At 36.1% G+C, this 14,698-nt stretch overlaps 1 protein-coding gene across 5 annotated transcripts in view; it reads left to right on the top strand.

Moving 5' to 3' along the window:
• SLC38A6 (solute carrier family 38 member 6) overlaps window positions 1-14,698 on the top strand; it is a 96,457-nt gene that overhangs the window by 31,231 nt on the left and 50,528 nt on the right. For all 5 annotated transcript variants that reach the window (XM_054666633.2, XM_509991.9, XM_016926175.4 and 2 more), the window contains exons 4-5: window positions 3,479-3,531; window positions 7,124-7,163. In XM_054666633.2, the coding sequence (XP_054522608.1) occupies window positions 3,479-3,531; window positions 7,124-7,163 (93 nt within the window). The remainder of the gene's footprint in view (window positions 1-3,478; window positions 3,532-7,123; window positions 7,164-14,698) is intronic.

Here is a 14,698-nt window from a genome sequence, read left to right on the forward strand (position 1 = left end):
GAATGTGTTTGCTCTTGCTTCTCTAGTTCTTCTATTGAGATGTTAGGGTGTCAATTTTAGATCTTTCCTGCTTTCTCTTGTGGGCATTTAGTCCTGTAAAGTTCCCTCTACACACTGCTTTGAATGTGTCCCAGAGATTCTGGTATGTTGTGTCTTTGTTCTCGTTGGTTTGAAAGAATGTCTTTATTTCTGCCTTCATTTCATTATTTACCCAGTAGTCATTCAGGAGCAGGTTGTTCAGTTGCCATGTAGTTGAGTAGTGTTGAGTTAGTTTCTTAATCCTGAGTTCTAGTTTGATTGCACTGTGGTCTGAGAGACAGTTTGTTATCATTTCTGCTCTTTTACATTTGCTGAGGAGTGCTTTACTTCCAACTATGTGGTCAGTTTTGGAATAGGTGTGGTGTGGTGCTGAAAAGAATGTGTATTCTGTTGATTTGGGTTGGAGAGCTCTGTAGATGTCTATTAGGTCCACTTGGTGCAGAGCTGAGTTCAATTCCTGGAGAGCCTTGTTAACTTTCTGTCTCGTTGATCTGTCTAATGTTAACAGTGGGGTGTTAAAGTCTCCCATTATTGTTGTGTGGGAGTCTAAGTCTCTTTGTAGGTCTCTAAGGACTTGCTTTATGAATCTGGGTGCTCCTGTATTGGGTGCATATATATTTAGGATAGTTAGCTCTTCTTGTTGAATTGATTCCTTTACCATTATGTAATGGCCTTCTTTGTCTCTTTTTATCTTTGTTGGTTTAAAGTCTATTTTATCAGAGACTAGGATTCCAACCCCTGCCTTTTTTTGTTTTCCGTTTGCTTGGTAGATCTTCCTCCATCCCTTTATTTTGAGCCTATGTGTGTCTCTGCACATGAGATGGGTCTCCTGAATACAGCACACGGATGGGTCTTGACTCTTTATCCAATTTGCCAATCTCTGCCTTTTTATTGGAGCATTTAGCCCATATACATTTAAGGTTAGTATTGTTATGTGTGAATTTGATCCTGTCATTCTGATATTAGCTGGTTATTTTGCTCATTAGTTGATGCAGTTTCTTCCTAGCCTTGATGGTCTTCACAATTTGGCATGTTTTTGCAGTGACTGGTACCGGTTGTTCCTTTCCATGTTTAGTGCTGCCTTCAGGAGCTCTTGTAGGGCGGGTCTGGTGATGACAAAATCTCTCAGCATTTGCTTTTCTGTAAAGGATTTTATTTCTCCTTCACTTATGAAGCTTAGTTTGGCTGGATATTAAATTCTGGGTTGAAAATTCTTTTCTTTAAGAATGTTGCATATTGGCCCCCACTGTCTTCTGGCTTGTGAAGTTTCTGCCAAGAGATCAGCTGTTAGTCTGATGGGCTTCGCATTGTGGGTAACCCGACTTTCTCTCTGGCTGCCCTTAACATTTTTTCCTTCATTTCAACTTTGGTGAATCTGACAATTATATGTTTTGGAGTTGCTCTTCTCGCGGAGTATGTTAGTGGCATTCTCTGTATTTCCTGAATTTGAATGTTGGCCTGCCTTGCTAGGCTGGGGAAGTTCTCCTGGATAATATCCTGCAGAGTGTTTTCCAACTTAGTTCCATTCTCCCTGTCACTTTTAGGTACACCAATCAGACGTAGATTTGGTCTTTTCACATAGTCCCATATTTCTTGGAGGCTTTGTTCATTTCTTTTTATTCTTTTTTCTCTAAACTTCTCTTCTCGCTTCATTTCATTCATTTGATCTTTCATCACTGATAGCCTTTCTTCCAGTTGATTGAATCGGCTACTGAGGCTTGTGCATTCATCACGTAGTTCTCGTGCCGTGGTTTTCAGCTCCATCAGGTCCTTTAGGGACTTCTCTGCATTGGTTATTCTAGTTAGCCATTCGTCTAATTTTTTTTCAAGGTTTTTAACTTCTTTGCCTTGGGTTCGAACTTCCTCCTTTAGCTTGGAGTAGTTTGATCTTCTGAAGCCTTCTTCTCTCAACTCGTCAAAGTCATTCTCCATCCAGCTTTGTTCCATTGATGGTGAGGAGCTGCTTTCCTTTGAAGGAACAGAGGTGCTCTGATTTTTAGAGTTTCCAGTTTTTCTGCTCTGTTTTTTTCCCCATCTTTCTGGTTTTATCTACCTTTGGTCTTTGATGATGGTGACGTACAGGTGGGGTTTTGGTGTGGATGTCCTTTCTGTTTGTTAGTTTTCCTTCTAACAGTTAGGACCCTCAGCTGCAGGTCTGTTGGAGTTTACTGGAAGTCCACTCCAGACCCTGTTTGTCTGGGTATCAGCAGCAGAGGCTGCAGAACAGCGGATATTGGTGAACAGCAAATGTTGCTGCCTGATCGTTCCTCTGGAAGTTTTGTCTCAGAGGAGTACCCGGCTGTGTGAGGTGTCAGTCTGCCCCTACAGGGGGGTGCCTCCCAGTTAGGCTCCTCGGGGGTCAGGGACCCACTTGAGGAGGCATTCTGTCCCTTCTCAGATCTCCAGCTGCGTGCTGGGAGAACCACTACTCTCGTAAAAGCTGTCAGACAGGGATATTTAAGTCTGGACAGATTTCTCTGCCTTTTGTTTGGCTATGCCCTGCCCCTAGAGGTGGAGTCTACAGAGGCACGCAGGGCTCCTTGAGCTGTGGTGGGCTCCACCCAGTTCGAGCTTCCAGGCCGCTTTCTTTACCTACTGAAGCCTCGGCAATGGCAGCGCCCATCCCCCAGCCTCGCTGCCGCCTTGCAGTTTGATCTCAGACTGCTGTGCTAGCAATGAGCGACGCTCCGTGGGCATAGGACCCTCCGAGCCAGGTGCGGGATATAATCTCCTGGTGTGCCATTTGCTAAGACCATTGGAAAAGCGCAGTATTAGGGTGGGAGTGACCCGATTTTCCAGGTGCCGTCTGTCATCCCTTTCTTTGACTAGGAAAGGGAATTCCCTGACCCCTTACACTTCCCAGGTGAGGTGATGCCTCACCCTGCTTCGGCTCATGCTCGGTTCACTGCACCCACTGTCCTGCACCCACTGTCCAACACTCCCCAGTGAGATGAACCCGGTACCTCAGTTGGAAATGCAGAAATCACCTATCTTCTGTGTCCGGAAATAACTTTTAATATGTACAGCTTGAGAGAAAGAATCTTTCAGAAATGAGATGTATTAGAGAAACATAATAAAAGAATCCTTGGTGATTTTCTTAAAAAGTAAAAACCGTCACTACTGAGAAAAAGACATGTTTTACAAAGACATCTGAAAATCATAGGTATTGTGGCTTATGTTTTGGGATGGAAATGAAAGATTTGATGAAAATTACCAGAGATTTTTACATAAAACAGCAGATTAAGCCCAACCATCCTTTTTAGTGTTGCCTTTATTTGAGGATGTTAGGGAGAATTTTCTCATTTTGTGTTTAGTCCTGATTGGCCTGGATCATAAGAATTATACTGCATTTAGTTTGTAGTAGGACCTGCTCTTCTCTTTAGGACCTGACGCATAAATAGTTTTGTGTAAAAGTGAACATTGTAATTTCTCTTAACAGCTGTAACATCTTATGAAGATCTTGGACTCTTTGCATTTGGATTACCTGGAAAGGTAATTTTTTTTCCTCCTCATTGTGTCCAAAACCCAAAGTGGCATTTTTCCTTTTGTTTCAAGTTAAAAGAGACAAGTGTATACAAGAGGAAGACATTAGAGGAATAAAAGGAAGCTAAAGTGAGAAAAGAGAGAATGGTAGGAGCAGGCAAAGAAAGAGAAGTCTTTGTGTCCTTCCTAAAAATGCATCAATACATTTAATTCAATGCTTGAATCTTTTAATATTTTTCATCCTAATAAAGTAGCACAATGACTTGAATGACTTTAAAAGAGTAACGATGACCTGTTTTAAGTTGTATTAATTTTGATTATGTACTCATATGAGTAAACCCTCATAAAGACAAGAAAAGAAAAGCAACATCGAATTCAAATTGTAGCATGGCTATTTACAAAACCAGTAATCAGAAGATCATATCACTTAAGAATTGAACATTGCTAAAAGATTATCTAGCTATCCTCTCATTTATAGGTGAGGAAATTAAGGACCAGAGAAATTAAGGGACCTATTTGTCAACTATTATATAAAGCCAGTACCACATCCTAGAACTCTAGATCTACTGCTTTTCTTACTCAGAATAAGAGAAATAACAGCAGTATTTATGGGGCACCCACTTGCAATAGGGATACTGCACTAGTTTAATAGGTAGAGAAAAATAATTGTCTTCCACCAGTAATCAGGAGTTGAACGTTGTTAGTGCTGTAGTATATATATTTTTTAATTTCTGAAGAACTACTGTACTTCTAAAATTCATATTCATTTTGGCTCCAAACAGGAATTCTTTTGTTTGTAAATCTGTTGTTTGTGTTTTTATGTTTTCAATTGACAAATACAAATTGTATATATTTATTATGGACAACATGTCATTTTGAAATATGTAAACATTGTAGAATGGCTAAATTGACCTAATTAATATTTGCATTACTTCACATACTTACCATTTTTTGTTTTATTTTTATTCTAAAAGGATACTGTATCTGTAACTGGCTAAACTAACTTCTGAAAGTGAGTCTGGAGGAAATATATATAGCTATACAATGGAAAGAAAACCTGTATTTACATTCCAGTTAACTTTGGTGGAGTTTTTTGTTTTTGTTTTTTCAGACAGAGTTTCGCTCTTGTTGCCCAGGCTGGAGTGAAATGGCATGATCTCAGCTCACCACAACCTCCACCTCCCTGGTTCAAGTGATTCTCCTGCCTCAGCCTCCTGAGTAGCTAGGATTACAGGCATGTGTCACCAGGCCTGGCTAATTTTGTATTTTTAGTAGAGACAGATTTCTCCATGTTGGTCAGGCTGGTCTGGGCCTCCCGACCTCAGGTGATCCACCTGCCTCGGTCTCCCAAAGTGCTGGGATTACAGCGTTAGCCACCGCGCCCAGCCCTAACTTTGTTTTTAAAGTACAAAAAGGAATGCTTAAATCATATACTATATAGCATCATGGCTTGGACCTTAGTAACCTGAAACTTAAACAAAACAGAATATGTTACTTGAGGGTAAAAGGTTTTGTTAATCTTCCTTAGTAGCAATGTTTCTGTTCTAGAGGATTAGGATGTTTGGTGTAGCCAGGGATCAGTTTCCTCCATCTAGTTTAAACAAAGAAGAAAATATTTTTTGTATGAGAAAATTCCACAATTAATATAACATAACCTATAAACATAACTCTAAGTATCAACACTGACATCACTGTCATTTCATGTTCATATTTCCTGCGTTGCTTGTATAGCAGCAAAGTTTAAAGAGTAGGGACTGCTGAGAGTCTTCTTTTCCTAAACCTCTTAGAGTAGTTGCGTTGTCATTTTAATACATGCACCAAAAAAATTCATAGTAGGCAGGAACACTAGACAAAGCATACTCTGAATGAGGAGTTGTTGTTTGGTTGCTTGTTTAAATTTTCTCCACACTTCCACAGTTGGGTTGAAACTTAACCATTTCCTTCTATCCAGATATTATATAGTTATAATATGGGATAATATTATGATAAAGAAATTTTTTGAAATGTTTTGAACTTGTTAAAGATTTATTTAAATGTCTATAAATTGGTATTTATTCACCAGACAAATATTTATTGATCAAATACTTTGTACCATGTACTGTGCTAGGCATTAAAAATATAAGTAAGTAGGCAGGTGGGTAGATAGATAGATATTCTAGCTTTCAAGATATTAAATGCTTAAATTCAGCCAAAGAATGAAAGAATAATCATCAATAAGTTAATATTACTGTTTTTTGCAATATATTAATTGAAAATAAAACCAAATTTCATGTATACCTACTACTGACAGTAGGTATCATTTGTACTGAAGATAGTATACACAAGTTCAAAATAGTCTTTTCAGAAGTAACTTCGACATTTTGGAACTAAGTTTTACATAGGCTGAAATGCAGAATTTTTTCTGGAGAGCGTTCAAGTGGCAATCACCACATCTCCAAAGACACTTTGCCAGATTTTCATATCATTAGCCCTCCTCTGCAAACCTCAAGGCTCCTAGGTCCTAATAACTTAGATTGTTTTCAGTGTAGGCAAATGCTGTGCCACTGATAGAATTCCTAACAAAGATGGGCATGAAAGATTATCTGTTCCCAATTCATGTAGAACTGAATGATTCTAGACAGCTAGTCAGCTCCAGGCATACGTTGGGGTTCCGATCCATTAAGACTTGAGTGATTGAAAGGCCCACATGGAAGCACAGTGTTTTACTGTTTCCTCTAAGCATATCTGATTACCTTGAGTTCCCCAGGAATCTCATCAAAGATGATAAGCTAACAAGCCTGCAGACTGAATTTAGTCCTCAGGCACATTTTATATGGCTCAAATATTTTTTATTTTTAACTGATTACCAACTAAGCATCATTAAAGTATGAAAAAGTTTAATTTCTGACTTTCTTTGAAAAATCAGAAGATCTGGCTACATTGGATCCACATTCTCACATATTATCAACTGGCCAGAGCTGAGTAGCACCTGCCCCATTGAAGGGGGAGGAATTCTCCGATATCCTACAGTTCTTGCCAACTCCCATTGTCTTATATTCAGCTTAATTCACATTATTGAGTTTGGAACATTTTGCCTATATTTTCAGGGTTTGAGAGTAATTGGGCTCTAGACTTTATTAATCTCTGGGACTGGGATGCTCAAAGTCTTGGTATATGCCAAGCTGATATAGTCAGAAAACTTATATCATTTCCTTTTAGGCAATATAGCATTGGCATAGCACACCCAGCCGGTCTTTTTCTACTTATTTAAGCAGTGTGATAAAACCAGCAAGAAGGGAATGAGACACCACTCCCACACTTTTAATTTTTATACTTGATAATCATCGATTACTAGCTTTTAACACTTTTAACAATTTAAAAGTGACTGCCAAGAAAAATTTCAAAAACTTCTTTATAGTAACTTTGGAACTATTAAAGAAATACTTTTTAATGTGATGATTGTTAATTTTATGTATTTCAAATGACTGGCAGATTTCTTTTTAGTTTCTCCTCACAACTTCTGCATCTGCTTTTTTAGTAATAGTTACTGGATTTTAATAAAATACTGATCCTTTTATATTGTTTCCCCTTCTATCTTCTGAATATTTCTGTTCTTTTACAGTTGGTGGTGGCAGGCACCATAATAATTCAGAATATTGGAGGTAAGCAATTGAAAGTGCACTGTTTATACATAAATGTGATGGCAATAATGTCCTTTGAATTGTTATCTTACTACAGATCTAGCTGGGAACTTCTGTAGACATAGCTATCTTCAGAAGCCTGTGTGTTGGCCTCTTTACTCTTTTTTTTTTTAATCCTTTTTAGCAGCACTTGTGACAGTAGCTTCTAAATTCAGTTCCAGCTAAACCCTGATTGCAGTCGTGTTATTAGGTCTGCAGCACACCTCTAAAACATTGGCTTTCTGTGATTCTGAAGGTAGGATACAGTCTGGAAAAGCTCTCCTGGTGATTTTAAAATATTTTCCCTCTACTTTTGTTCTAATCACCCTATTGGCAGATACTACTTTAGAGGGATTAGTGTTCCGTGGGCTGTGAACAAGCAAGTATGGACAACAGTGTCCTCTTGTAACCAAGAATTTAAAATGACCAAGTGGTTTAAAACATAAATAAATCTGAGATAAATAAGCATTCTCACATTTATCCTGTATCTTGTTCCTATTAATAACCAATTCTAGAAATGATCTCAATATTGAGAACTATGTAGAAATAAAACTACTGTTAATTATAGACAGTTACTGAGTAAATGTATTAAACATTTAAATCCAAAATATGGGTATCATGTGTGTATATGTTGTAAAGAAGTTGCGTAGTGCTGAACAATATCTTCGTTTTCTTTTATCATTGACTGGAGTGCTAAATAAATGCTCTTAAAGGAAAATACACAGAAAAGGTTGACATGTACTTTGGATCTTATACAGGATTGTATAGTCAGAGGACATTTTAATCTTATTTTTTACATGTAACAGTTTAATTCAAAGATGACAGTTTTAATAAACTTCAGCTCTCATAATCAAGAGGTCTGAGCTATATCACTTTAAGTATTGTTCAATCAAATTCCATCTTTAATAGGTTTTTTTGGTTAAGGAAAAATTGACATTCCACCAGTGAATTGTGCTGCCATTGTTTTAGAATCCTGTTTTAATTCTTTGAATTTTCATGAAAAAATATGAATAAAAAGAATGCTTTCTTGCATGCCATACCAAATAATTTTCTCCTAACACACACTACTTCACACTTCACAGTAGAAAGTCAAGAAAACCAGTCTCTTCATTTATGAATTTATTATAGTCATTGATTTTAAGATCTATTTTGGAATAATTTATTTAGCAACTAAGTATTGCTTAACTGTGCACTGATAATGTTTCTGAATATGATGTATATTTTTATATTTTTAATCCCTCTTTATCCTCTCTGTATAGATTCTAAGAACTATCACATATTGTTTAGGTTAGATTGAACCATTGTTTAACAGTTTATGTAGACTGTTCAGTTCAGCAATTTAGATCCAAATTTGTGAACCTGGCACAAGGCCCACTGTTGTATTCTTTGTCCCTTTCACCTTGATTCCTTCCTTGTTCTCTAATCTTGTTTATAACTGTTATTGGAGATGGCTATACTGTAGCACTTGGCTGCTACTAGATTTAACTTCTCTGTATGTATGCTCCTGTACCCCACTATATTGTTAAGTTCCTTTAGCTCATAAGTATGCCTCATTTCTCTTTGTACTCCCAGCACCTATTACACCTGGGAATTGATAAACTTGTTGAGCAGAATAAAGCTGAAATGATTTGTATAATCTCTTTCTAAGTACTTTAAATATTCTAGATATATTTATCAAGAAAAGGGAAATGCTAGACTGGCATCTAGCTTCAGGTATTTGAAAGACTGAACATGAAATATAAAAAAGACACTAGACTAATTCAAGTATTGTTCCAGAGGGCAGAACTAATGTATAGAAATCTACAGAGAAGCTGTTTTGGGTTTTCTTATTCGGAGTACCCTTGTAACTAAGCTGTGTGATAATGAGGATGGCCTACATCCCTTTGAAAATGCTCCTTAGCCCTGAAAACATTCAAACAGAGCTGGTTGGTCAGTTGCCAGAATTCTCGAAAGGATTCTTGCATTTGGAGGTGGATAAATCATGAGTTTTCCCAACTCTTAATTTTGTTGGTTTGCTTGCTTGCTTATTTTAGAACTTTTTTTTAAAAAGGTGATTTAGAGTGGTCACAGCAGTTTTTAATGTCCCTTAAATTTAGAAAAGCTAGTAATGCTTATTTAGTTTTTAGAATGATATCCTCATGATTTTCTTCACATTGGTTAAAAGTGTATTAAGTGCCCAGTCAGTAATAACCAAATACATATTTTCAGAATTTTTTCTGTCTTTTTTCGTAGCCAGATGTACATAAACCATTTCTTTATTATAATAGAATTGGAAGCTTGCTCTTGTGAGTAGAACACTAGATTGGAAGTCAGATACCTTGAATTCTGTCTACTCCAGTCTCTGCCATTGGGTAGCCATGTGTCTTGTGGAAATCCCTCACTCTCACTGTCTTGGCTTCAGTTCCCTCTTTGTTAAATTGTTGGACGGTAGAGTGGGAAGCAGGGAGTTTAAGGTCCCTTCTTACCCCAAAATTTGAATTCAAATTTGGCACATTGGGAGGCACATTAATTATTTTAACGTATTAACGTATTTTATTACAGGAAAGTTCAATGCGAGGGTTATACTTGGTTCAAAAGATGATTTGGCCCTTTCTTAGGTATCTTTAACAAATCAATAACTATTGCCCTAAAAGCATTCATGGATGCTATTTTTTGTCACTAAGCAAAAGGGAACTTCAGTTCTTAGGACTACCCTTTAGAACCTCCTCTTAGGTTAAAGTCTAGGAACCCTAGCCTTAAAAAGTAGTTTCTTGATTGATATATACAGAATCTGTGGAACTTCTAGTCCATGTATGCTTGCAAATAACATACTTATTTGGGAGGATATTTAATATACTGTGTCATTATATTAAATAAGTATATATATATACAGTTTTATTATAATAAATAAGTTAATCGTACAGTGACCAATGTTACTTCATTAATATGGATTTTGATTATTTTCTTTATTAATTGGAAATATATTGGATATTTAAAAGATTATATTAAGTGTAAATCAGATTGAATTTTTACACATCTTAAGTGCCTGTCTGCAAATAATGTAGTTCAGATAACTTTTTTTTAAAAGAATGTTTGTTAGTATAAATTATCTGACTTTTGCAGTGGTTGTTTACATTAAAACTGAAAAATAATGTAATAGATTCTATTTAGGTCAAGCACTCTACTAGATACTTTAATTATAACAACTCTTCAATATAGATATTATCTTCATTTTATAGAGAAGAGATCAGTGTGCAGTGGAGATAAGTAGCTTGCTCACATTTATCCCATAATGAAGCTTGGATTCAAACCTTGCTCAGTTGGCCTTTATTCTTTCTGCTATGATATAGTAAATGTTTGAAAAATGTGAAAAGATTAAATGTTGAAGATGTTCTAACTTCTTGGGGACAGGAACTATGTGTTTTTATTTGTTTTCCTAACTTTACCTAGTTTCTGAGAAGAGCTCAATAAGTAGTATTTGTTGAATGAATTGGACAGTTTTTAAAGTTCTGCTTAAAAGCCTAAGATTTTGCCTCAAAGAGACAATTGAATATACTATGTAAGTGATAAAAAAAGAAACTTGAAAGACCATAGAATGACTTCTAGTTTAGAATTATGTAAAAATTTAAAAGTTCAAAATACTGGGGAGAGTTAGATCTCATTTATGTAAAATGGGTTAACAATATATTGAAATAGGCTGGGTGTGGAGGCCCACGCCTGTAAGCCTAGCACTTTGGGAGGCCAAAGTGGGAGGATTGCCTGAGCTCAGGAGTTTGAGACCAGCCTGGGCAACATGGTGAAACCCAGTCTCTACTAAAAATACAAAAAATTAGCCAGGCTTGGGGTTGTGTGCCTGTAAGTCCCAGCTACTCAGGTGGCTGAGGCAGGAAAATCGTTTAAACCCGGTAGACGGAGGTTGCAGTAAGCCAAGATCTCGCCACTGAACTCCAACCTGGGCAACTGTCTCAAAAATAATAATAATAATAATATATATATATACACACACACACACACACATATATGTAAAATATCTATTATTTTCAGGTTAAGAAAATCATATCTTAATGTTTCTTAACTCTCTTATTCTTTGTAACATTTAAATACTTCTCAGTTTTCATGAGATACAATTCCTGTGGTGAATCCATGAAAAAAATTGAAATGGAAGGCCTTTAAAAGCAAAATGACCATGAATTGCCCTTGATCAATATTTGTTTCATGTGTCTTTCGCCAAAGACCCAGTTTATTTCCCACATTTCCATATTCCATAAATCAAATTAATGTGCTCGTTTATTTACATCCCTAGTACTTAGCACATAGTATACATTTAGTAAATAACATTTATTATAGGAAGAAAGAAAGGACTAAGAGGGGAGAGAGGGAAAAGCTAGTGACCTGGCTTAGTACTCCTTCAAGAGCAAAAAGAGAGTTGATTGACCAGGAAGAGAAAGCCCAGTATATGTAAGTGAGCATATAGTTTTTAGGAAAGCGTCTACTGTTAGAACTTCACAGAAAATCGTTTTTCTCCCCCAAGATTAATCAGGCACCAAGTATTAGTCACAAGGCTCTAGTGTGGTCTGACAAATTGATTGAAAAAATCTACTGTCTATAAATCTCTAAATTTTATAATGGAAAAAAATGCAACACACTAAATTTAACACTCTTATTCTAAGGTTATAGAAATCCTTGGCTTTGGAAATTTGGGAACCATATAGTAAATTACTACTTAAAAGCAATTCCTGATATCTTCCCAATACTAATGAATAACAGGCTCAACATTGGCTAGAGCCAGAGGTAACCCTCTGCAGCCCATTTCCTCAGGTGCTGGAGTAGCATTTGTTGAGAGCCACTGCTACTGGGACCCAAAGTCAGAAAAGGTGTGTCTGGAAGTTTTAACATTTAATGCTGTTATAGGGGACAATTCTGGCTTAGAGAGTTTGAATTTGGCAGCCTAACTAAAGATAAAAGGTTAATAACTGTAGTAGAAAATAAGTATAAGGTAGTTTTCACATAGTTCCTGTAACAGTGTTGTATTATGTGATTCTTTTCTTAAAAACTAAGGTAAGTAGTTGGTTTCACATTCATTTGAACTCCTGAAGTAAACCATTCAGTAGGCTAGAATTATCACTAGAAATCAAACACTACATCCCAATCATCTTCTTAGTCAAGCCAGAAAAAGTCTTATTAACTCTTACAAGCACATGATAACAGTGAAGTCAATTGATGTTATTTCTGGTTTCACAACTTGCCCAATTCAAAATGTGGAAAGATGAGTAGCTCCTAGGGGGATGTTATATTCTTATTTTGCTCTTATATGAAGGATTACTATGAATAGCATATGCTTTCCTTAATTCTTCAAAGCCCCAGTTCTTTAAAGGAGATTAAAAATTTAATCATTACTACGTTTTGTGAAAGGAAAACCATAAACATTAGTAGTCTTACTGAAACCTCCTGAAATTGCTAGAATGACCCAGATGTTTCAGTCTGGCACAGAATCCACACACCTTACTCTTGCAGCCTTTATTAACACCTCAGTTTGGTAATCTATGGACTTGGGTAACCCCATTTCTAAATCTCAGAAAGGTATAAATAATTCTCATTTTCAATTGAGAATTATAAAAATCTCAAATTCTCAGTATTTGAAAAATTCACAATATTAGATGCTAGAAATTACTTGGATTTGCTTTCTTCCTATATATTCATTCATGCATTTTATTTATTTACTTTTTGGTAGGCTAGTAAAGTATAAGAGTGTTTCCAGATATACTAGTTTGTATTGTCTCTTGGGAAACTAGGATTGGGCGCGCAGATACATCGCCATCTGCTGGTCAGTTTATCTGTGGTGAAACTGCAGCTTTCTTGAGGCTTGTCTAGAAATTCTAGAAAGCACTGCCTTAGAATAGGAGAGGTACAGGAAATTTGGAGAGTCTTTTTCACAAGCACTTCATTTGACAACATTTACTGGTAGTGTATCTTTTTTAAGGTTTTGAAAATATTTTTCATAGTAATTTCTATTGAAAATTATAAAATTTTCAGAACAGTAGATATTTTGGTCATTTTTTATTCAAATTTAAGATCCTGAAAATGATAAGACAAAGATATACATTTTTTTCTAGGGTCATGGGGGAGCATTTTCCCCCATATATTTTGATTTTCATTTATGCATGTGTTCTGTACTATTTGAGTGCATATAGAACTTCAGTGGCATTTAGATATTTTGTGGGACCACCAGATTAATAAGACACATTGAATAGAATAAACCAGTTAGTATCCATGACTAAAAACATGTTTGAGATAAAATTGAATCTCTCTGAGACAGAAAGGCAAACTTATTTTTTCCCCGTAGCACATCCGTTTGTTTAGGGCTGAGTAATCCTTTAAGAATTGCTGAACTTCCCCCAAGTGCTGAAAACCTAATTCTGTTTTTAAAATAGCTGTAAGTAATTCTGTCCTCATACATATATTTTACATGTTTAACAAAAAAGATTCTTATCTTCATAAACTGTAATGATGTCTTAGGCCCAAACTCCAATTAGGGTTGGTTTGTTTTTTTAAGTTTGTATGCTTAATAACGACAACTTGGGAAGCATTTTCAGAGTGCTGCGAAAAATAACTCATAAGAATACAGTATTTGGAAGCACAGAGACTGATTTTTATTTTTTAGATTTCAGTGGAGTGTTAATATTTCAAATACGTGAGAATAGGAAACTTCCTCTTCAGAACTACAATCACAGCCGTAAATACAGTAGAGTCATAGCAGTAGATGCAATAGAATCTCATCATGAAACTCCATGAATTTTGAACTAATCACATCACCAAAGGAGCTCCAATACTGAAAAATGAAATACATTGAAAATATATCTCAAGATGAAATGAAAATTCTAAGTGTTACTAAAGCTTCTGACTAATGTTCTCTGTGATATTCATTTCCTTTGAAGTCAACTGTTAATCTCAGCATTCAAAAGTAGTTTGTTTAAATACTGATTTAAAAAAGAAAAATAATTCTGAAGAGTGGTACTTCTGGTAGACTTTCCTTATTTGTCTTTGTTTTGTTGGTTTACTTTTTCACTTTGCTCCTGCACTTTCTCATGGCATACTAGTTAATAGAATGAGTTTCTCAACCCAGGCTGGCTGTTTGCACCATCACTAGCTTGGGCAAGTTACTTCTTTGTGCTTCCTTATATTCTGTGAAATAAGTAATATGTACCTCACAGGTTTGTGTAAAGATTAAGTGAGGAAATAACTTGTGTAGAATACTACCAAGCATACAGTAGGCATCTAAAAAACAAAGATGTTAGCTGTTTTCATGGATCTCAGCCCAGAGTCCCTTCCCTGTTTCTGTGTTTCTAACATCTCTCCTCTCAACCTCCCGGGCCCAATTCATTTATTTCACTTTATAATTAGATCAACAGATATTAACACCTTGCAACTTGCTATTACCTAATCAGATTTGACCCCATTTTAGTCACTTTTTAATATTACTGTTGCTTCTCCATGTTGTTTTTAAAGAGTGCTTTCAACTTCTGTGTTTTCAGTTGACA

Source organism: Pan troglodytes, chromosome 15, assembly GCF_028858775.2.
Source record: "Pan troglodytes isolate AG18354 chromosome 15, NHGRI_mPanTro3-v2.0_pri, whole genome shotgun sequence".
Taxonomy (NCBI): Eukaryota; Metazoa; Chordata; class Mammalia; order Primates; family Hominidae; genus Pan; species Pan troglodytes.